The sequence below is a fragment of the Jaculus jaculus genome, chromosome 6 (assembly GCF_020740685.1).
Source record: "Jaculus jaculus isolate mJacJac1 chromosome 6, mJacJac1.mat.Y.cur, whole genome shotgun sequence".
NCBI classification, from domain to species: Eukaryota; Metazoa; Chordata; class Mammalia; order Rodentia; family Dipodidae; genus Jaculus; species Jaculus jaculus.
The window spans coordinates 94,796,414-94,820,569 of record NC_059107.1 but is presented as its reverse complement, the minus strand read 5'-3'; the positions used below and the strand labels follow the sequence as shown (position 1 = coordinate 94,820,569).

The window sequence follows — 24,156 nt, the reverse complement described above, 5'->3', positions numbered from 1 at the left end:
AAAGAAACAGACTGAGAGGTAATCACATAGAGATGGTTTCCTTAAAAAAACAAAAAACAAAAAAACCAGTATTTAAAAAAAGTTAAAATCCAGACCCTCAAAATAAAATAAAATAAAATAAACCACTCCAGTTAAAGTTATGGCTTCAAAGTTATTATATACCTAAGATATGCTGACCAAATCACCACCCACAGCCAGGCTTCTAGACTTCATTAAATACTACACTTAGGTTAAATACCATGTTCAGCTCAGGCTGCTCCCTTCAGTAGGGCCCCTGAAGTGTTGTGAATCTCTCATCCTCCCTCCACCCTGATCAGAGAATCCAGTATAAGAAGGCCCATGCAGATGCCTCCCTCCCACCCCAGACTCCCTCCCCACTCTTTCCCTACCCTGCCCCTCCCAACCCCAAACCCACCACCACCAAAAATATACACTGCAGTTTGCAGAATCTGGGGTGGGATGGACAGATGTGACGTTCCTATCTGAGTTCCAAGATCTGGCTTCAGATTCCCTGGCCCTTCCTAGACATTGTTGAGAAGCCACGTCTGGGCTGGCTCATGTCCCACACTTGACACTGCCCAAAACAGCCAAGCCTTCTGCCTACATTATTTCCCAGTTCATCCCTCTCCCCCTCACATTCTGACCCAAAAGCCTCTTCTGCCATGGACAACTGGGCCAGCTTTGGTTCTGGTCTGAAATGGAAGAGGAGAGCCATACTGACACAGGGTGGGCAGAGCAGCTTGCTGGGAAAAGAAGACCACCCTGGAAGGGGCTGGGGGCCAAGAGAGACCTTCAGGAGGGTACCAGGGAAACTGGACGCTGCTCACCATGATAGAGGCATCAGCACACAGAGACAGCATGACCATCACACCCCTGGCCTGCACATGCACAGAAAGCTCAAGCAGGTAAGTGCGCACCTACAGACACACACATACACACACACGTGTAAGGGCGTGGCACAGACCAGGCACAACAGGGGATACACCTCGGCACATGCACACGTGGCTTGACAGACAGGCGCAGGGTGCGTCTCCACTGGCAGTCCCTCCAGATGTCTGAGTGAGGAGAGCGCGTGGCTCAGAGCTGCCTGTGAGAGGGGCTCACTTCCAGTTCCTCTGGACACTTTGGTACGAGGTCAGCTGGTCCCTGGAGGAATATCCACGGCCCAGCTTAGCACTAACCACAATGCAACTAGGGTCCTCTTGGCCCCTCCCAGGCCACCCTTTCACCACTCCTGGCTACATGCCAGATGCACCGGTTTTGCGGACTTCTCACTGCAAGCAGTTTGAGTTGTGGCATCGAGTACTCCACACAATTTGTTTTCAGAGTCTCTATGCCATCAGGAGGTAAATATAAAAGGTGTCTGTGTCTCAAACCCAACATGGGAGTGAGCAAGTCTCCCGGGCTCTGTCCCTCTTGCGGGCCAGGGTTCTGGCCAGAGGGCTGGGCAGAAACAAGAGGTAGACCTCCACTGTACTCAGCACGGCAACTGCGGGTCAGCCTCGCTGCCCAGATTCGAGTAGGCAAGGGAAGCAGCTTAGATCTTCACGTCTTCCTGCACGCTCAGCTGGGAGAGGGTCTTCTTGATGCGCAGCGCCGTGAGGCGGGCTGCGCCATTGGCGTACCAGCACTCCCGCATCATCTTCCCCATCACCCGCAGTGCCTGCAAGGAGAGACTGGTCATGACCCAGAGAAGCCCTCCAGCCCTAGGCACTGGCTCACCGCCCGGCAGCCTCCCTGTCGGTGTGCCTCACAGGAACGTTCTACAAGCTTTCTTCTTCAGGGACAGGCTGTACAGGGGAGGAAAAAGTGGCAACAACAGGCCAGCTCTTTCAGGCTGTAAGCCTAACCTGAGGCACCTGAGGAGCATTTTAGGAAACGCGGTTCTATTATCAGCAGGAAGATGCATGCCCCCCAGTGGCCATACTCTTCAAGTCTCCTAACCCATGGTCAAGTATGCTGGGAGGAGTGAATGGGCCACAGGTGACCAGTGAACAAAGCTGGACCCTACACCTGCCACCCGTCCAGAGTAGACTGCAAGTGTACTCAGCACACACAAAGGCAAGTGGGCCAGGTGAAGGGTATGCTAACTAATGTCATGTATAAACCTTAATTCTAATTACATCAATTATACCTCAAATGAAGCTGGAAAAATACATAAATAGAAAAGCAGAGCCATCTATGACAAGGTGGCCCACGTGCCAACTAGGCAACTTTTTTCCTCTGACATCTCAGACCCCAGAACTCCATATCAGCAATCTGTCATAAATCTGTTCTCATTCCAAGTATTTCCATCAAAAACTTTTCCCCATTTAGTCTGCCAAAGGTTCCAAATTCAGATTCTCCTCCCTAAACTCAACCCCTTCACACCTGTTACCCTCCTTCCCTCCGTCATCTGTGTTTCTACCAGGGCCGCTGTCTTGGGCATGTCCCTTCCTTATGCTGCACCCAGTCCAAAAGCTGCCTGCACAGAAGCTGCTCCTTGGCCTGTGGCTGTAGAGCAGAGCCACTTTTCTAACTTGACAGCTCTAAAAGAAGCCAACTTTATTTTTGCCATGCTAAGCTTTGAACTGGGCTATATTCTCAGCCCATTTGATATGCCCAAGTGTGCTCAGTTCACTGTGTGTGTGCACGCGTGCATGCATTGTGTCACAGGACAGCCTCGGGTGTCATTCTTCAGGCACCACCTGCCTTTCTTTGAGACATCTCTCACTGGCCTGAAACTTGCCAAGTAGGCACAGTAGCAGGCCAGCAAGCCCCAGGGATTTGCTATCACCACCTCTCCAGTGCTGGGATTACAAATGTATCATCATGCCCACATTTCTTAAAGTGGGTTCTGGGGATTGAATTTAGGTCCTCATTTATTATAAAGCACACACTTTACTAACTGAGCTATCTTCCCAGCCCACTTGTCCCCCTTTCTTTGAGAGCTCATGTAGCCCAGGCTGACCTCAAACTTGGTAGCTAAGGATGACCTTGAGCTTCCGATCCTGCCTCTACCGCTCAGGTGCTGGGATTACAAGTGTGTGCTGGTTTTATGCCTGTCGGGGACAGAATCCAGGGCTTCATGCATGTTAGGCAAGCACCAACACCTGAGCTACATCTCTCATCTCTCAAGTTAGTTCACTTTTTGTTTCTGTCTTCTCTAAGCTACCTCTTTTATCCAGGTTCTGAGGAGGAAATCTTCCTTCTAGTCTGTCACCTCCAGATAACACCCACAGTGCCAGAAAAATGACTACAGCCACAGAGGAATCAGTATGTAATAGCAGCTAACAATTCAGGTTGAGCATCCCTCAGCTGAAACACTGAGAACTAAAAGTGTTGGGGATTTCCAATCCTTTCTCATTTGGGGACATTTCTGTGTATGAATAGATGGAGATGGTCACATGCGGTCAGGTATAGAATTTTCCATCTGTGGCACCGTATTAATGATCACAGCTTCAGGTTTTGTTGTTTTCAGATAGGGCATGCACTCAGAAGGGGCACTTAGGAGCTGACCTATTTACAAGAACAAATCTCATCTATAGTAACAGCTAGATGGAAAATGTCACATCTTCTTGGGTAAAGAAGCTCCCTACCTCATAACTCTGCCACCAGTTGGGGATGTTGGGCCGTAACTTCTGGTCACAAACAACCTTTCGCATTTCCTCAATGGAAGGGTCAGAGGGCACCAGGTCGTAATATGGCAGCTGGTATTCTTCATGGACTCCTGGGAGAAAAGAAAGTATCAACCTGAAGATGGAAGGGCACATCCCTCCAAACCCAACGTATATCATCCACTTTTGGGCTATAAATGCCACTTCTTTCATCCTAAGATGAACCCAGGCTCCTCTGGAGGTTGTTGACTCTCAGCATAGTACAAGAAATACACAGGGACTGGGGAGATAGCTCAGCGGTTGAAGGTGCTTGCTTGCAAAGCCTCATGGCCCAGGCTTGATAGCTTAGTACCCATGTATAAGTAGCGCATGCATGTGGAGTTTGTCTGCAACGGCAGGAGGCCCGGGTGTGGCCGTACTCACTCTCTGTCTGTCAGAACACTAGGGCCCGTCAACCCCATAGGAGGCAATCAGCAAAACCTAGCCTGGAAAGCTTTATAGGACAATGAACAGGACTTGGATTCTCAAATAAAATAAAGCAAAGATGAAAACCTTGGAGGGGAACTTGCAGACTAGAAGAGACTTGAGAACTGTATAACAGCAATGGTGATATATTTGTACTCTGATTTGAACGGACTGTTTAAATATTCTTTTTTCTTTTTCTTTTTTTTGCTGCTGGCAATCAAATTTAAGGCCTTACATATGCCAGGCAAGTCCCCTACCGCTGAGCTACAGCCTCAGCCTAATGCTCATTTTACTTACTTGTTTTTCTAATTTTTTGTTTTTCAAGGTAGGGTTTCACTTTAGCCCAGGCAGATCTGGAATTTACTATATAGTCTCAGGGTGGCCTTGAACTTATGGCAATCCTCCTACCTGTGCCTCCCAAATGCTGGGATTAAAGGCGTGTGCCACCATGCCATATATAGATATATTTTTTTGTTTGTTTGTTTTTATTTATTTGATAGAGAAAGAGGGAGAGAAAGTCAGAGAATGGGTGCGCCAGGGTCTCCAGCCACTGCAAATGAACTGCAGACCGTGTACGCCCCCTTGTGTATCTGGCTTATGTGGGTCCTGAGGAATTGAACCTGGGTCCTGTGGCTTTTCAGGCAAACGCCTTAACCACTAAACCGTCCCTCCAGCCTATATATACATATATATAGGCTTCTCTTGCTTCAGTCTCTCAAGCACTTGGATTACGGGCATGTGTCACTAACCCAGCCCACAGGCACAAGCTCTACACCACTGAGCTTTATCTTCAGCACTTCTTTGTTTTGAGACACAGGCTAAACATCATCTTGCAATCTTGCTTCATCCACCCAATAGTTAAGTTAGTTGTGCTCCCCCCCCCCCCCCCCCCCCCCCCCGCCCAGCACAGTCTTACTCTAGGCCAAGCTGACCTGGAATTGACTCTGTAGCCACAAGTTGGCTTTGAACTTACTGTGCTCTTCCAAGTGCCGGGACTAAACATGTTTGTCACCATACCTGGCTTCATATATATATATTTTGGTTTTTTGAGGTAGGGTCTCACTCTAGCTCAAGCTGTCCTGGAATTCACTATGTATCTCAGAGAGGCTTCAAACTTGTGGCAATTCTACCTCTGCCTCCTACGTGCTGGGATTAAAGGTGTAGGCCGCCATGCCTTATATATATAAAAAACATTTTTTACAGTTTTATTTTTATTTATTTGCGAGAAACAGTGAGAGGGAGAGAGAGAGAGAGAAAAAAAAAAATCAGGGCCTCCAGCTACTGCAAACAAACTCCAGACACATGCTCCCCCTTGTGTATCTGGCTTATATGGATTCTGGGGAATTGAGCTAAGGTCCTTTTGCTTTGCAGGCAAATGCCTTAACTGCTAAGTCAAATCTCCAGCCCCCAATATTTATTTTTTAAAAATATTTTACTATTTATTTATTTGACAGAGAAAGAGAGAGAGAGAGAGAGGGAGGGAGGGAGGGGGAGGGGGAGAGGGAGAGGGAAAGGGAGAGAATGGGCATGCCAGGGCCTCCAGCCACTGCAAATGAACTCCAGACGTGTGTACCCCATCATGCATCTGGCTAATGTGGGCCCTGGGGAATTGAACCTGGGTCCTTTGGCTTTGCAGGCAAATGCCTTAACTGCTAAGCAATCCCTCCAGCCCTATTTTTGCAAATGTAGTAACAGTATAGTATTTTTAAATCCTGTTTTGTTTTTTTTTCTTTTTCTTAAACTTTGTGTGTGGGATGGAGAGGTGGTTTAGCATTTAAGGTGTTTGCTTGCAAAGCCACAGGACTCTGGTTCAATTCCCCAGGACCCAAGTAAGCCAGATGCACAAGGTGGTGCACACGTTTGGAGTACATTTGCAGTGGATGGAGGCCCTGACACGCCCATTATTGCTCTCTCTCTGTCTGCCTCTTTCTCTCTTTCTCAAATACATAAATAAAATATTTTTAAAAACTGTGTGTCTGCGTAAGACAGATCCACAATACTAGATGCAATGGCCAGAGGCCCTGGCACACCTATTCTCTCTCTCTTTCTCTCTCTCTCTTTTTCGCTCTCCCTTTCTCTCTCTCACAAATAAATAAAAAATATGTTTTTTAAAAAGTTAAAAAAACAAAACTGTGTGTCTGTGGCTGCAGGTATGTGCGTACCACAGTGCGAGTGTGGAGGTCAGAGGACAGCCTCAAGTGCTGGTTCTCACCTTCCGCCTCGTTTGAAGCAGGGTCTCTCACTGTTTACTACCACATACAACCAACTAGATGGTGCAAGTGTTTCCAAGGATTCTCCTCTCCACTGCCTATCCTGCCACAGAGACACAGTGATTACAGACACATACTGCCACATCTGGCTTTACATGGGTTCTGGGGATCCAAACTCAGGTCTTCATGATAGAGCAAGCGCATTATCCAGAGCCATATCCCCAGCTTAAGTCCTAATCTATTAGAGCTACATATGAAAGAATCCACAAGAAAAAGTTAAGGAATCCAAAGGCAGGCATGGCAGTACACATCTGTAATCCCAGTACTCCAGAGGTTTGGACAGGAGGACTGAAGGTTCCAGAGTGATCCTATCAGGCTGGCCTTGAGCTCCTGTTCCACCTGCTCATACTTTCCAAGTGTGTTTCCAGCTCAGGAAAGATTTTGAAATAAAGAATTTAACTTGGTAATAAATACCTAAGGGTGGTAGTTAAGAACTTTAGCTCCGGCCTCAGTCTGCTAGTGTCCAGATTTTAGTCTATTAGCTGTGTGGCCTTGCACAAATTGCCCAAATTCTCTGACTCATTTATTTTATCCACAAAATCATGCTGGTAATAGTTCCTACCTTCACAAGATTTCAGTGAAGAGTAAATGAGTATACACAAGTGGTGAATAAAGGCTACTATCGTTACATACTTACCCCCAATTTCTTATGTCATGAGAAAGAAGAAATGAACTTATTCACAGTGTGTGTTCTTGAGCCAGGTGTGGTGGCGCACGCCTTTAATCCCAGCACTCAGGAGGCAGAGGTAGGAGGATTGCCATGAGTTTGAGGCCACCCTGAGACTACAAAGGGAATTCCAGGTCAGCCTAGGCTAGAGTGAAACCCTACCTTGAAAAACAAAAAACAAAACAAACAAAAAAAGATGTGTGTTCTCAAGAACTAGAATGGTCACTTTGGAAGGAGGGTACTAGAGCTTGTACATGCTAGATAAGCATTCTACCACTGAGCTGTATCTCCAGCGCCAGAATTTCCTTTTTAATTTTTTCTTTTTGTTTATTTATTTGAGAGAGGGAGAGAATGGAATGCCAGAGCCTCTAGGTACTACAAACAAACTTCAGAAACCTGCACCTTGTGCATCTACTTTGCATGGGACCTGGGGAATTGAACCCAGGCCCTTTAGCTTTGCAGGCAAGAGCTTTAACTGCTAAGCTATCTCTCCAGTCCCCCAGAATTTTCTTTTTCTTTTTCTTTTTTTAATTAATTAATTAATTTATTTATTTATTTATTTGAGAGCAACAGACACAGAGAGAAAGACAGACAGAGGGAGAGAGAGAACGGGCGCGCCAGGGCTTCCAGCCTCTGCAAACGAACTCCAGACGCGTGCGCCCCCTTGTGCATCTGGCTAACGTGGGAGCTGGGGAACCGAGCCTCGAACTGGGGTCCTTAGGCTTCACAGGCAAGCGCTTAACCGCTAAGCCATCTCTCCAGCCCCAGAATTTTCTTCATCAGCTTTATCTGGACACAGTGATTAAAATTTAAGAGGTATAATCCCATGACTAATCCGTCGGCACTGCCTCCGTTTTGCGGAACTTACCGCACTCACCATACACGGAAAAGGTAGTGCCTGACAAAGGGGAAGACTTAGCAGTGTTTTAAATTCAATTACTTCCTCTGCCTGGGGTCTCTCTTACCAGCCATGAAAGGCTGAGTGGAGGCCACTAGAGGCCCTTAAACTTGATCATTTAACAGAATACTTGAAGGCCATCAAAAAATACTGATATATGCTAACAATAAAAAACGTTTTCTGAAGCCAGGAGTGGTGGCGCACGCCTTTAATCCCAGCACTTGGGAGGCAGAAGTAGGAGGATCACCATGAGTTTGAGGCCACCCTGAGGCTCCATAGTGAATTCCAGGTCAGCCTGGGCTAGAGTGAGACCCTACCTCAAAAAACCAAAAACAAAAAAAAAAGCTTTCTGGGCCAGGAGTGGTGGCGCAGGCCTTTAACCCCACCATGTGGGAGGTCGAGGTAGGAGGATCACCGTGAGTTCAAGGCCACCCTGAGACTACATACTGAAATCCAGGTCAGCCTGAGCTAGAATGACACCCTATCTCGAAAAACAAACAAACAAAAACTTGTTTTCTGACCTGGCTTAGAGATGGCTCAGAGGGTAAGGCACCTGCCTGCAAAGCCTAAAGACCAGGATTCCATTCCCCAGTACCCACATAATTAAGGTCAGATGCACATGCACCTGGAGTTCATTTACAGTGGCTGGAGGCCCTGGTGCACTGATATTCTCTCCCTCTCTCTTTCTCTCTCTGTAAATACAAATAAATAAATAAAATATATTTTTTAAGTGTTTTCTGGGCTGGAGAGATGGTTTAGTGGTTGAGGCACTTGCCTGTGAAGCCTAAGGACCCAGGTTCAACTCTCCAGATCCCACACAGCCGGATACCCAAGGTGACACAAGCACACAAGGTCACACATGTGCACAAGATGATGCACACATCTGGAGTTTGCCTGCAGTAGCTGGAGGACCTGGTGTGTCACTCTCTCTCATAAAAAAAAATTACTAGGCTGGAGGGATGGCTTAGCGGTTACGGTGTTTGCTTGCAAAGCCAATGGACCCAGGTTCTACTCCCCAGGACCCATGCTAGTCAGATGCACAAGGGGGCGGATCTGGAGTTTGTTTGCAGTGGCTGGAAGCCCTGGCGTGACCATTCTGTCCCTCTCCCTCATTTTTTTTTTTTTTTTTTAGTTTTTTTCGAGGTAGGGTCTCACTCTGGCCCAGGCAGACCTGGAATTAACTATGTAGTCTAAGGTTGGCCTCGAACTCATGGCGATCCTCCTACCTCTGCCTCCCAAGTGCTGGGATTAAAGGCGTGCGCCACCACACCCAGCTTCTCCCTCTTTCTTTCTCAAATAAATAAAAATAAAATATATATTTTTTAATTACCAAAAAAAGTGTTTTTTGTTAAGTCTGATGCTGCCATTTCACTGGATTTTGACATGAGTAAGCAACTGCAAATGCCGCAGGATTTTTTTTTTAATTATGAAAGAAAAAAAATCAAGAAGTTGGGGAGATATCTCAGTGGTTAAAGGCACGTATTTGGAACGTCTGACAGCTTGGGTAGATTCCCCAGTACCCATGTAAAGCCATATGCAAAGTGATACATGCATCTGAAGTTCGTTGCTTTTGTGGTGCTGGAGACAAGCTCAGTTCCTTGTACATGCTAGGAAAGGGTCTGTCCCAACCCTCAGACCAGCATGTTGAAAGTGAAGTGTGGTGGTCTTTGAGATAACTCTTCTCAAGGCTCATCTGACATTTTTGTGGGGAGGCGGCAGAGTCACAGGAGGCCTTGGAGTGCCTATACTCACTGTCTGTTTGCTTCTTACACACACACACACACACACACTCAATCTTTCTCTCAAATAAAAAAAATTGGGGGAAAAAACTTACTAAGAAAGTCCTATATACTCCTGAAAAGTTAGTAATCCCACTCAGCACAGGGATGAAACACCAGGGTTCCACAGGAATGTAGCAGGGATTGCGGCTGGAGAGCCAGCGCATCAGGACATATACCGTCTCTCCTTGCCTTAACTTTGGGCCATTCCATCCTAGGATTTTCCCTCCACAATGCACTAATAACAAAAGTAATGTGGTTAAAAAAAAGTCACTAAATGTGTGGCTCATACTTATAATCCTGGCACTTTGAGATCTTTTGAGTTTGAGGCCAGCTGGGTTACAGCCTAAGTTCCTGGTCATCCTGGGCTCAAGTGAGACCTTGCCTTAAACTCTGCCCCCTCCCCACAAAAATGGCAAATGAGCCTTGAGAAGAGTTATCCCAAAGAACACTGCACTTTAATTTCAACATGCTGGCCTGAGGGCCGGGACAGACCCTTTCCTAGCATGTGCTAGGAACTGAGCTCGTCTCCAGCACCACAAAAGCAAATACACAACACAGCACAGCTGTCTCCATGCCTCTGTCTCCTTGATGAGTGGCCAATACGGCACAGCACAACACCAGGCCTTCCCTCCACGCATGCTGGAGAAAGAAAGCAGCAAAAAACACTGCCATGGGTGACCCATAATGTTGGAACCTGGTAGAGAAGAAAGGTACCAGCTGGGCATGGTAGAGCACGCCTTTAATCCCAACTCCCAGGAGGCGGAGGGAGGAAGATCACTGTGAGTCCCGGCTCAGCAGGGCTAGAGTGAGGAGAAGAAAGGTACCTCCAGAATTGCATCTTCGAGCAATCTCCCAGTATACAAGCCCAAGGGCGTAGATATCAGCACATTTAAAGGAGTCAAAGTGTTTCATGTTAATGGTTTCATCAAGCACTTCAGGAGCCATGTATCTGGAACAGCAAGAGAAATGTGGTTATGCAGAAAACATGACGACTCCTCTCTTTAAAGCAAAGCAAATCCAGGGGCCCTCCAGACATGGGAACACAACAGTTCCTTGGGCAGCAGAAATGAGCCCTTGCCTTTCGTGCATGTCCGTTTTGGATTCAAGTCTAAACACCGCAGCATATATTTAGCAATATTATACTGTTTGTAAGTACACCTTTTTCTTTCCCTTTTTTGAGACAAGGTCACATGTAGCACTGGCTGGCCTCCAACTTACTGTGTAGCTAAGGATGACTTTAAACTCTTGATTTTCTGTCACTATCCGAGCACATGGATCACAGGTGTGTGACTCACAACCAGCTCACATGATTCTAGGGCTGCATGCATGCCACACAGCCCTCAACTAACCAAACTGCATTCCCAGCCCCTTTTAAGTCTTAGTCACCTCCCTCCTCTCCTTTCCTCTCTTCTCTCTCCTCTATTCTTCTCTCCCCCTCCCCTCACTTCTTGCTGTTATATAGCCCAAGCTGATTTCAAACTCAGGATCTTCGTGCCATAGCCCCTAGGTGTTGGGATCACAGACATGTAACCACCATGGGACCAAGCCTTACCTATTGTCTGCTCCCTCTCCCCCCCCCTTTTTTTTTTTTTTTTGGTGTGTGTTTGTTTTCCAAGGTAGGGTCTCACTGTAGCCCAGGATGACCTGGAATTCACTATGTAGTCTCAGGGTGGCCTTGAAATCACAGCCATCCACCTACCTCTGCCTCCCGGGTGTTGGGACGAAAGGCGTGTACCACTACTCCTGGCTGTTACTATTTTTTTTCTGTGTGGTGGTTGGGCTTAAAACCAGCACCTTGTACATGCTAGGCAAGAGCTGTACCACTGAACTACACACTCAGTCCATTATGTCTTTAATTTACTTTTTTTTTTTTTTTTGAGACAGTATGTAATATAGCCAGGCTGGCTTTGATCCTCCTGCCTCTACTAGTTGAGTGCTGGATCTCAGGCATGCACCACCACCCCTGGCTTGTCTTTATCTTGTAAGCACCACGATTTGTTTAACCCATTTTGATTTCTTGGCAGAGGCTTTGCTGTGGACCATGTGGCAATCACAGGACACCACAGTAGGTTGTGACTGGAGCCTTTCACTTTATTGAAAGTGGCTAAGGAGAAACTGAACTTAAATTTCATTTTGAGCTTTTTAAATTATGTTACCTGATTTCTGATAGAAATCAATTCTAGAGGTGATCAAAAGTCACCCTTAGTGGCTTTGAATAGTAATTATGAGTAACTACTATGATTTAAACCACCCCACCCATACTTTGGAGTCTAGGTAGATGTAATCTTAGGTCAAAAAGACAAAGGTGAGGGCTGGAGGGATGGCTTAACGGTTAAGGCATTTGCCTGCACAGCCAAAGGACCCAGGCTCGATTCCCCAGGACCCATGTTAGCCAGATGCACAAGGGGGCATCTGTGTCTGGAGTTCATTTGCAGTGGCTGGAAGCCACTCTCTTTCTCAGTCAAAAAAAAAAAAAAAAGTTCTTTTTTAAAAAAACAAAAAACAAAAAAGACAAGGTGAGTGGGCGTGGTGGTGTACGCCTTTCATACCAGCACTCAAGAGGCAGAGACAGGAGGATCGAGGCCAGCCTAAACTACACAGTGAATTCCAGGTCAGCCTGGGCCAGAGTGAGACCCTCCCTCAAAAAAAAAATAAAAAATAAAAAACAGGGCTGGAGAGATGGCTTAGCAGTGAGGTGCTTGCCTGTGAAGCCTAAGGACCCAGGTTTGATTCTCCAGGTCCACATAAGCCAGATGCACAAGGCAGTGCACGCCTCTGGAGTTCATTTGCAGTGGCTGGAGGTCCTGGTGTGCCCATTCTCATTCTCACACACACACATTCTCTCTATATGTCTCAAATAAATAAATATAAATTAGAAAAAATATTTTAAAAACCCCAAAACAACAAACAAAAAAAGACACATAGGAGCTCAATTAAGAAATCTACTTAGAGGTTGGGGAGGTGGCTCAAAGTTAAAAGCACTTGCTTGCAAAGCCTGGTGGCTTGGGTGCAATCCCCCAGTACCCACATAAAGCCAAAAGAAAAAAAAAAAGTGGTGCATGCATCTGGAGTTCATTTCCAGTAGCAACAGGCCCCGATGTGCATTTTGTGTCTTTCTTTCACTCTCTCTCTCTCACACACACATACACATACAAATATTTAAAAAAATAAGAAATTCCCTTTGATCCATCCATCACATCAATCCTCTTTCACCCACTTCCATCTTCTGAGGTCAAACACAATTCCTTCCCTTCTCGGTGAAGTGGGAAGGCGGCCATTTCCTTTGAGGCATTCCAGTCCCCACCCTAGATGGGCTCTGCTCTAGCTCAGCACATCTGCTTGCCAAACTCCAAGTAGAATAGTCCCTGCCTCCTTCAGGGTCTCTGGAAAAGCCACACTTTGCACTGTCGTATGTCCCTTCTCCCTCTGGCCAAGCCCAGGGCTTGCTTACTCATTCCCAAACCCTGCTCTGGATTCCTTCTCCACGGTCCTCCACACCTAATACCACCAAGACCAAGTGTGTACCGGTTCTAGGAGGCTGTGCTACAGACCCGTCCAGAGTGAGGAGTGGGGCTTTATTCAACTTGCAGCTGCCCCAAAGCAAGGAGCACTCATGGGACATTCAGGAAAGCCAGTGAGCATGGGCAGGGGTCCAGGCCCTTCCTACCGTTTGGTTCCCACCCTCTGATTTGGGGCGATGTCAATGGTGTCAGTAACCGCGTCATGACGGACAGCCAGGCCCAGGTCCGCGATGGCGCACATGCCGTTTTTCTTTACCAGGATGTTCTTGGACTTTAAGTCTCGGTGAGCAATTCCAGGCTTTCCTGGGAGAGACAAAACCAGAGTCGATGATCTATATAAGTTAAAAGCATAGATTCTGAAGTACACTGAGTGAACAGGAGTCCTGACTTTGCCTTCCATAACCCAGTGTTCCATGGGTTCCTGTCTTCTCATCTGTAAAATCAGAATGACAATATTTCATGGGAATGTGGTAAGAAGTACACTTATAGATAAGTAAGGGCCTGCGAAGGACATGGAAATTAGTTAACATTATCCTTAGACTACCACTCACCAGATCTGAAGAGCTCAGGCAGAGAACTGACTAATTCTCAGAGCCAACAGGCTCAAAGATTGGGGCTGTCAATCATTTCAAGGTTAGGAACAGGGCCCAATTGTCATTGCTGGTTTCCTAGCAAAGGCTGTTGCCCTACTCAGTCAGGCCTCAGGGATCACAGCTGCCCTGTGGCAAGGCCAGAACCATAAGTCTACAGGCAATGAGGCACCAGGTCTTCTTCCTCTAGGAACATCTTTGTGGACTAGTGGAGACCAATGTCTTACCACCACACAGTCTGCAAACCAGCACCCAACACAGCAACTGTGCCATCCTGTCAAGTGTGCCCCATGCACCTAGCTGCTTACTCCTTAGCAAAGGACCATGTCACACCACTGACAAGCAACTGAGCACTGCCTTACAGACTTCTCTGCAGGACTGTTAATGAGTATCAAGAAGGACAGGACACCCTGCTCAGCTTTTTTTCCTTTTCACTTACTTATTTGAGAGAGAGAGAGAGAGAGAGTAAAAGAAGGAGAGAATTGGTATGGCAGGGCCTCCAGCTGCTGTAAACAAACTCCAGAGACATGTACCACTTTGTACAACTGGCTTATGTGGGTCTTCAGGAATCAAACCTGGGTCCTTTGGCTTTGCAGGCCAAGTGCCTTAACCACTAAGCCATCCCTCCAGCCCCCATTCAGCTTCAAATTTCTCAATACAACCAGACTTGTGTCCCTTAGCGGAAACTACCATTCCCAAGGTCTGGTCCACACTGTGTCTCTACGAAGGATGGAAAGGCCTTTTGTCTCCACTTCCCAGCTCCCCAACTCGGTCCACTCACCTTGAGTGCCCACAATCTCCATATGCAGGTGTGCCAATCCACTGGCAGCAGACAGGGCTAATTTAATCATCCCCTCGATGGTCACTGTGTAGCGGTTCAGGTAATCGAACAGGGAACCATGCTCATGATAGTCAGAGACAAGCCATAGTTGGGTCCAGGTGCCATTATCTGCAGAGAACACAGGTGAGACCACAACAGGGTAACTACCAGCAACAAAGAAGGTAGGTGTACAATATGAGGTCCAGGCAGACCCTGAAGGAACATTTCTTCTTTTAAAAAAATTATTTATTTATATGCAGGGAAAAGGAGGGAGGAAGGGGGCAGAGAGAGAATATGGGTGTACCCAGGTCTCTTACCGCTACAAATGAACTCCAGACTTTTGCACCACTTTGTGCATCTGGGTTTACCTGAACACGGGGACTCAGGATTTGGAAGTAAGAACCTTTAACTGCCAGGCCATTCCCCCAGCTTGGAATTTACATTTCTTGCCCCCACACGTCTGGCTGTTCCTTCACCCTGCTCATCCACAGCACCCTGTATTTCTACACTCCGGGAAGGAGAGAGGAATGGCATTTTCTTCCTAGGTGTACTCCCTTATTCCTTCTGGGTGAGCTGCAGAATGAGTCTAAACAACATTCTATTTTTCTGCCAGATTTAAATTGTCAGATATCCAGGAAAGAGAAGTGAAGTATATGTTTAAGAAAAGCAATAAGTTCATCAGTTTTCTGGCAACACCACCATTTTTTTCTAGTTTTTTGAGGCAGGGTCTTATTCTACACAAGGTTGATCTAGAACTCATTCTGCTAAATCCAGACCAGCAGGCTTTGCAAGCGCTCACCTTTAACTGCTGAGCCATCTCCCTAGCCCGCAATGCTACTTTTGATCCTGACCAGACTTGTTCACCTACATGTAATCACAATGGGCTGCACCCACAGCTGACCAGAAGGGAAAAGCCTCGACTTGACAGTCCCCATACTCCAGCGACCCTTTGGACACAGCCCGCCATACCGCCTGTCTCACTGGTAATGCTTCTTTCCCGTCTGTTGCTATCCTTAGGCCAGGAACTCTGTGATAGCAGGAACAATCTGTTTTTATGCATCAGTGGATTGCAGGCCTTGAGATGCTTTTCAACCCATGACTAGTCCATCTCTGAGTATTCCCAGAGAAGCCATCTCATTCTTCAGAAAAGCAATGGAAGGTGGGTAGCACACATTGCATTTTTCTCTCTTTTCACATGCGGCAACGGGAAGGAGGAAGGGGGAGAAAGGGAGGGAAGGAAAAGACGACACACCCAGAGCCAGTAATCTAATTAGGCTGTGCTGCCGTCACTAAACACCGGAAATTGGATAGAGAGCTTCCAAATTCTAGGCTGGTGCTACTTCCAGGGCACCATACTAAATATATCACGGTAAAAAGACAAGAACAAAAGAACCTGACTTTCCTCTTTCCCTGGCCCTAATGTGGGTTTCGCCAGCCAGATCTCAACTCACACAAGCTGCCAGAATCAATAAAGAGAATGGCTGCTGAAAATGCCCAAATGTTGGCATCTCTGATTATAAACATGGAGCCTGTATAACACGTAGTCTCCTGCCCTCTAACCAGCGCCAAGTCCTGAGGGTCCTGCTAGTAGGCTGAAAAAGAAGATAGGTTTTGGTCATTTTTATGAAAGGCAATGCTGTTTGGAAGTGTATAGCTTGCTGAGAGGGAGTGAGTCACAATCTTCCCCTTCTTCTCTTATATGCCAGTCCAAATTTTATATGCCCCAAGTCTTCATCTTGGGGGCTAGCAAGGCCACCACCAACTCCAACAATGTAAGGAATGAGCAGTCTGTTGTTTTAGGAACAAAAAACAAATGCTCGTCATCTTTCATAGGCTTTATACTCACTGCTACAGAGCAAGCTGTGTCACTATTTCCAGAGACCCCTACAGTGAGGCTCCAGTGCCTTCATGGCCGTCTCTGTGCTCCAGGTATACTATCTTCTAGGTGTCTACTCCTCCTCCCCTGAGAGCTCTGTGAAGGTAGGACCCATGTCTTGTTTATATATGTAATATATATATATATAATCTTAAGAGGCTGATAGGGGGCCCTGGCCCACAGTAGCTGTTAAACTAATGAATGGAATTACAACTATTACTGCTGTCTTCAGTATCAAATGTAATCCTTTCAAAAAGTCCATCATAACCTGGCCTCTGCTGACCTCTCCACTGTCTTCTCCAAGTTACCTATACAGTCCCAAACAGGCCTCACTTTTGCACATGTCTAGAGCCTTTCTCACTGTCTTTCCTTCCAGTCTAGTTCTTGCCACCTAGGAGCCAGTGTAGACACGATTCACCTCTGATCTGTGCTCATGAGACCAGCTTATAGGGCTTGTTTCCTATCATTAAATGTTAGTTCCTCAGTCAGTGAGTTCCTCAAAAATAGAGATGTGCTTGGACATAAGCAAGAAACTCAAAATAGAAGCAAGAAGCTGGGTGTAGCGGCACACGCCTTTAATCCCAGCACTTGGGTGGGAGGCAGAGGTAGGAGTACTGCCATGAGTTCGAGGCCACCCTGACACCACATAGTGAATTCCAGGTCAGCCTGGACTAGATTAAGACTCTACCTCAAAAAACAAAACAAGGGCTGGAGAGATTGCTTAGTGGTTAAGGCGTTTGCCTGCAAAGCCAAAGGACCTCAGTTCAACTCCCCAGGACCCATGTAAGCCAGATGCAAAAAGATGCATGCATCTGGAGTTCATTTGCAGTGGCTAGAGGCCCTGGAGTGCCCACCCTCTCTCTCTGTCTGCCTCTCAAATTAATTAACTAATTAAAAAAATAACAATAACAGCTGGGCGTAGTGACGCACGCCTTTAATCCCAGCATTTGGGAGGCAGAGGTAGGATTGCCATGAGTTCAAGGCCACCCTGAGACTACATAGTGAATTCCAGGTCAGCCTGGACTAGAGTGAAAACCTTCCTCGAAAAACCAAAACCAAACAAACAAAACAACAACAACAAAAAAACCCCAGAAACAATAACAACAACAACAACAAAAAACCCACCCAGCACTTGGGAGGCAGAGGTAGGAGGATTGTCATGAGTTCAAGGCCAACCTGAGACTACATAGTGAATTCCAGGTCAGCCTGAGCTAGAGTGAGACCCTACCTTGAAAAAGCAAGCAAACGAACAAACAAAAGAAGCAAGATAGCCAGGCATAGTAACATGTCCATAAACCATAGGCTGTGGCAGGAAGACTACAGATTTGAGGCCTGTCTGAGCTGCATAAGAAAACCCTGCGCAATCCACCCCCAAACAAACAAGCAAAAAACCTAATGTAAGAACAAAGACACACACACACACACACACACACACACACACACACACACACGGAGGGGGGAGGAGAGGAGGAAATAGTAAGGGATCTTAGTTCTGAAGAGACACTTTGGGAACAGACAGGTCTTTGTTCTTCTGTGGCTTCTTCATTACAAGAGTATATAATGTTGGTTATGTCACAGAACATGAACTGTATGCTTTGCTGTGGCTATCCTATCTTGTCAGAGTGAGGCTACAATACCTCATTATAGTGATTTTCAAAACAAGCATACTGAAGCTTCAACAAGGAGAACACAGGGGACAGTCTGAGAACATGCAAGAAAGAGACAGCATGCGGGGTGGGGTATACGCCTTGTTTATCTGCTTAATAACCTGGTTTTCTGCAGAAACCTTTCACAGCATAAAAGGCTCCCCCTTGTAAGAAGAACTTAAAAAGTACGTCTGTATTCAGATTTTCTGTGGGTGACAACTATGGAGGCAGAGAATTTGTATATCACACAGTAGTTGAGCTTCTTCCGTGTCTCCTCCACCTGAGAATGCCACTGGCTCTGGGACACCCGGCACACAACCAATTCTTTACCTTTATTGTCAGCAGCAATAAATCCAAGGATGTTTTCATGGCGCAGCATAACTGTCTGGTATATCTCTGCTTCCCGGAACCATGAGCGTTCTTCACGAGAAGAGAAAATTTTCACCGCCACATCACCACCCCTCCAGCGGCCACGCCACACTTCCCCAAACCGGCCTTTGCCAATAATCTCCTGCAAAACGATAGTTCGAGCCACTGTGCGCTGGACAAAAAGGGGTAACCCTGTGGACCAAAGAACGGAGAGAAATCTGACATTATGAATCTTCTAAAGTTTGGACCCAACCACCCATACTCACTAAACACCACTAGGAAGGCCTCCACACAGTGCCTACACTCTACCCTGGTCCACTGGCCACAGTCCGCTGAAGCTGACCCTGTTCCATATCTAGGAAGTTCACTAGCAGGAGGAGCTGAATGAAGATTGGTGGGAGCCAGTCATCTTACAAAGAACCACATAAATGTGTGATTATCAGCTCCTTAGCAAAGAGATTCTTCAGTTAGTACGGATGACAGAATTGCATGTAAATGCTTGGCCTGAATTACCAGCTCTGAACTTGGCTACCTGTGGGTCAACTCACTCACATCTACTTTATTCTCATGGAAGCAACAAGAGAGTAGGAAAAAATGAAAAGGAGCAACAAAGGACATGCTGGGAGAAGCGTTCCAGCCTCTCTGCTCATCAGCCACTAGAGGGCACTGCTGTGTGGCCAATAAAGTGGACTTGGCTAGTCAGTACAAAGTAGTTAGGTACCAAGTTCTCTCCATGAAGATCAAAACTCTGCCCAAAGTGTAGTGGTGCCTATCCACACTAGTTCTAGTTACTTTACCGTCTTTGTGAGACTTGTTATTACTTCATTGACTCAGTATCTAGTTCCCTATCTCCCCAATCATTGTTTCTTACCAGCATGGCTGGCTGACTTCTCCCAGCCTTCCCTGCACCGAATATAATCATTGTTAGTAACCCCTGGCTCTGGTGGATTTATTGTGTGCTGACTATGCATGAGGTTCTCTGCTAAGGGATCTACATAACCATCTCATTTCCTTCTATCTATGTGTAATGTGTATGTTTTATCTTCATTACATAGATGAGAAAACTAGTCAGGCTCAAAAAGGAACATTATGTAACTCACTCAAATGCAAAAAGGTGGAAAGACAAGTGGAAATACAGGGATTACAATCTAGGACTCCCTGACTCCACAGGCCATGCTTCTAACCATACTACACAGAACACAGGTTTCTCCTTCCCTATAACTTGTGTCCCATCCTATGCTGCCTCTTATCCTAGACTTCCAACTGGTCTTTCCACCTCATCTCACCCTGCTCTTGCTCTGCGCACCCACACAGCCCTGCCTTACCCCAGCCTTCCTAACAGAAGGCTGGTAAATGAATGAATTCATTCTCCACACCACTTTCAGATTTCCTTACAAAAGAAAAATAAAAAGAACATTCATTTTCCCATGTGAAAACTTTCAGTAGATGCCTATTACCTATAGTATATCATGTTAGTCTCCTTATGAGTCCTTGAACATACCATGAACCTCCATGCATTTTGTCCCTCGTTTTTGTTTTTTTTTTTTGTTGTTGTTGTTGTTTGAGGTAGGGTCTCACTCTGGCCCAGGCTGACCTGGAATTCACTATGGAGTCTCAGGCTGGCCTTGAACTCACAGTAATCCTCCTACCTCTGCCTCTGATGGGATTAAAGGTGTGTGCCACCATGCCCATGTATTTTGTCTTTTCAATTGAAGGTGTTCTACATGGCCTGGAATGTTCCCTACCTTCTCATCCCTCTCATAACCCCAATTGTAGCTATGTATAGTGGTATACACCTTATTGTCCTAGCACTGGAAGGCTGAAGTAGGAGGATCACCATGAGTCCAAGGCCAGCCTGGAACTCCAGAGTGAGTTCCAGGTTAGCCTGGGTCAGAATGTGACCCTGTCTCAAAAGGAAACAAACAGCTGGGGGTTGGGGTACATATCTTTAGTCCCAGCACTCGGTAGGCAGAGGTAGGAGGATGGCCGTGATTTCGAGGCCACCCTGAGACTACATAGTGAATTCCAGGTGAGCCTGGACTAGAGTGAGACCCTACCTTGAAAACCAAAAACACCTTGGAAGCTCTGCATATTCTGCACTGAGAATATACTGAACCACCCAGCAAGAAATAGTCTCTAATCATTTTAGCCCAGACAACAGATGACCACCAAGCCTCCCCATACTCAGATGGCCTGGGCCTGAAAAGCCTACTCTCCCAGTATCAAATCAAGACGCAGTTAAACACTTCCAACCACTGTCCTACCTCTGGTGGCAAAACATGCATCAGATATCTTCTGGGTTTCTAAAAATACTCAGCTTTTAAATATATTCATCATTTTGGTGCTCTCTGCTGCCGAGCTTAATAAAGGCAAAAATCACTGACACTCCAGGAGATGTCACGGCTCACAGTATTCCCTATTCAAGGAGGGATGTCTGGCTGTGACTGGTGGCACAATTTCCCTGTACAACAGCCTGGCCCATGGCAGAGAGACACACAAGTCTCACAAGTAAGGTATGTGTTCCAGCTAGAACAGGAACACTCATCTGTGTGGATGATTTCTTCTACTCTCATTAAGAGTGGAATAGAGCCAGGCATGGTGGTGCATGCCTTTAATCCCAGCATTTGGGAGGCAGAGGTAGGTGGATCGCCATGAGTTTGAGGCCAGCCTGTGACTACACAGTGAATTCCAGGTCAGCCTGAGCTACAGTGAGACCCTACCTCAAAAAACCAAAAACAAACAAAAAGGAATGGAATGGTACTGTTTCTAAAATAACTGTCTTTATTTTAAAAACAAGCAAACAGGGCTAGAGGGATGGCTTAGTGGCTAAGGCCTGCAAAGCCAAAGGACCCAAGTTCAATTTCCCAGTACCCACACAGAGCCAGATGCACAAGGTGGCAAATGTGTCTGAAGTTCATGTGCAGTGGCTAGAGGCCCTGGTGTGCCCATTCATTCTCTCTCTCTTAAATAAATAATCCGGGCACGCCTTTAATCCCAGCACTTGGGAGGCAGAGGTAGGAGGATTGCTGTGAGTTTGAGACCACCCTGAGACTCCATAGTGAATTCCAGGTCAGCCTGGGCTAGAGTGAGACCCTACCTTGAAAAACCAAATAAATTATAAGTAAATCGAATATTTAAATTCCACGTCAGCCTGGGCTAGATTGAGACTCTACCTTGAAAAACCAAAAAGGCAAACAACAACAACAAAATCTCTTTTGCAATCATGCCCACATCTAATAACTAGCTCAGCTCCCCTCCCCTTACCAAGGTTTCACTACATAGTCCTGGCTGGCCTTGAACTTGATTGAAGCAATCCTGCCTGAGCCTCTTGAGCCTGGGGATAACAGGAGAATATAGGTGTGTACCACCACATGTAGCTATTTTTATTTTATTTTATTGGATAGCTGAGCTATTTCCTGGGACCTGAACAACTTCAATTCTGATCTCATGCTAAGGCCCAGTGTTGAGTTCAATGCCCTCATGTAAGAAAGACTGGGACAACAGGCACTGCAGGAAATGGAGTCCATGCTACAGTGAAAGCCCAAACTGCCTTATGTTAGCCCTCACCAAAAAGCCCTTGGGCAATGGTACAAGTCAATGATTCAACAAATCCCCACTCTAAGCTTCACTCAATGTCCTCAAACTCCCCTTGTGGCTGCTCAGAGATCAATGATTAGCTGTCAGCACCTCACAGGAATCCGGCACACTCCTGTTTCTCAAAAGGGGCCCTTGAACTGAGCACTCCACTGCTCAGGTGGAACCAGCTGAGTTTTCACAGACCATACAGCTACAAGAATTAGAGAAGGGCAGTGTTTCTACAATGGGGAGTTTTGCACTTGACCTTTGGAATCCCAGGGAATGAAAGATTTTTTGTGAAGCTATTATATCTTGTAACACATCCGACTCCAAAAGAAGGGAATTATGAAACCAAATGACTCAATGCAGCAAGGCCCCCAGCCTTCCTCATAAACACTCTCTCCTGCTGGGAACCAGTAATGAGGGCCAACAAACACAATGCCTGGAGAACTTGCTACCTGAGCCAGATCCTGATGTGGAAAGATCGTAGACAAGATCCTGGAGTGTTTTGTCTTTGGAGAGACACATCTCACATGAAGGGTCCTCCATGTCCAGTCTCTGGCGGTTGTGGTAGACACGTTGATGATAGTTAATGACAAGAAAAACGATGATGATGATGAGAAACAGGAGGAAGACTGGGCCAGCAATAATGCCCACCAGCTCCACAGGGCCCCACATGGAAGGGTGCTCGGGCTCCTGCTCCTTGAGGTGGCCTGGGTAAATGAGAGATGGGAGGGAAGGAACACAGTAAAAACAAGGAAACACTGTAACTTAATTGATCCCCAACACGATACCACATAAAAAAGTCCCCTTCATTTTCTGATTTCTCTGGACTTCCCAGGCTATCCTGCATGTCTAGATGCTTCCAAATACTGCTTTTGCTTGCTGAGGCACCCTTCTAATCACCAAACCAAATTTACAACATGTTGGGGTCACACCACAGCCCACAGACAGACATGAGTCTCTCTCCTCCAGGCTCCACTACAGTCTCTCCCCAAGTCCAAGTGACACATTTGCCCTAGGAGGTTTCTAGAACTGCTCTACGGTAACCACCATCCCTTTTTAATTCTTGACTTTTCACACCACCCTTCCACTCCCCAAGCTGAGCCCTTCACATGGCTCTGCTGCAGTAACTGCTTAGCAACTATCCCACACACCGGAAGAGTGGGTACCTGTGGGGTTAACAAGAAAATGTATCTCTGCCATTCCCTGAGCTGTAAAGCTTGACTAGGGGGGGACCCCAACCCTTGTCACCCACCTCAGGTAGCATCCAAAAGGCACCTTTACCTGTCATTGAGCCAAGGGACTGGAAAAGACCAGAAAGATGAAAGGATGAGGTACCCCACCTCCAAGATGAACCAATAATCCAGTAAGGGCATCCACTCACCACTGGGCACCCTGAGGTCAATCTTGTTGCAGAAGTCGGTATAGCAGCAGTGAGTGTTCCGAAGATCCTCTGAGCTTAGGCAGTAGAAGGGCTTCCCGGCAGGGACCAGCTCCACCTTGGGGATGCAGGTGCGCACATGATGCTCCATCCCGTCCAGGTTGAAGATGGAAACCATGCAGGCCCCATCTGTTTCACATGTGTAGTTGGCCTGTAGGCAGCTGGTGCACGCACACAGCAGAGCTGGAGAAAAATTGAGAGCAGGTATCAACAGCAATGCTGAGGTTTTCTTCCAGGTTCTTTCCAGACTTAGAATAATCCTTTAGCACACCTCATGTTCCAAACTAAGAGCTTTTTTAGAGACAGAAATATGTCTTCAGCTGGGAACAACCTTTTCACCTTGGCTCACAACAAAGCCTTTTTTCCGTTTTAATTATTTATTTATTTGAGACAGCAAGAGAGAAAGAGGCAAAGAGGGAGAGAGAATGGGTGTGCCAGGGCCTCCAGCCACTGTAAACGAACTCCAGATGCGTGCACCCCCTTGTGCATCTGGCTCATGTGGGTACTGAGGAATAGAACCGAGGTCCTTTGGCTCTGCAGGCAAATGCCTTAACCACTAAGCCATCTCACCAGCCCACAACAGGCTTTTTGTATGGAGGCCCCACCATTCCTCTCACTGCTCTGTTCCATGCCTGTG

General features: G+C 46.6%; 1 protein-coding gene across 1 annotated transcript in view; it reads right to left on the bottom strand.

Annotated features, from left to right (window-relative positions):
• Window positions 1-404: 404 nt before the first annotated feature.
• The window catches only part of Acvr1b (activin A receptor type 1B), a 50,532-nt gene continuing 26,780 nt past the window's right edge, over window positions 405-24,156 (bottom strand). Inside the window, exons 2-9 of the mRNA XM_004649849.2 lie at window positions 23,463-23,702; window positions 22,534-22,788; window positions 18,461-18,691; window positions 14,570-14,737; window positions 13,345-13,501; window positions 10,502-10,626; window positions 3,579-3,709; window positions 405-1,663 (exon numbers count right to left, since the gene is read on the bottom strand). Coding sequence (XP_004649906.2) covers window positions 1,538-1,663; window positions 3,579-3,709; window positions 10,502-10,626; window positions 13,345-13,501; window positions 14,570-14,737; window positions 18,461-18,691; window positions 22,534-22,788; window positions 23,463-23,702 — 1,433 coding nt within the window. The 3' untranslated portion in view covers window positions 405-1,537. The remainder of the gene's footprint in view (window positions 1,664-3,578; window positions 3,710-10,501; window positions 10,627-13,344; window positions 13,502-14,569; window positions 14,738-18,460; window positions 18,692-22,533; window positions 22,789-23,462; window positions 23,703-24,156) is intronic.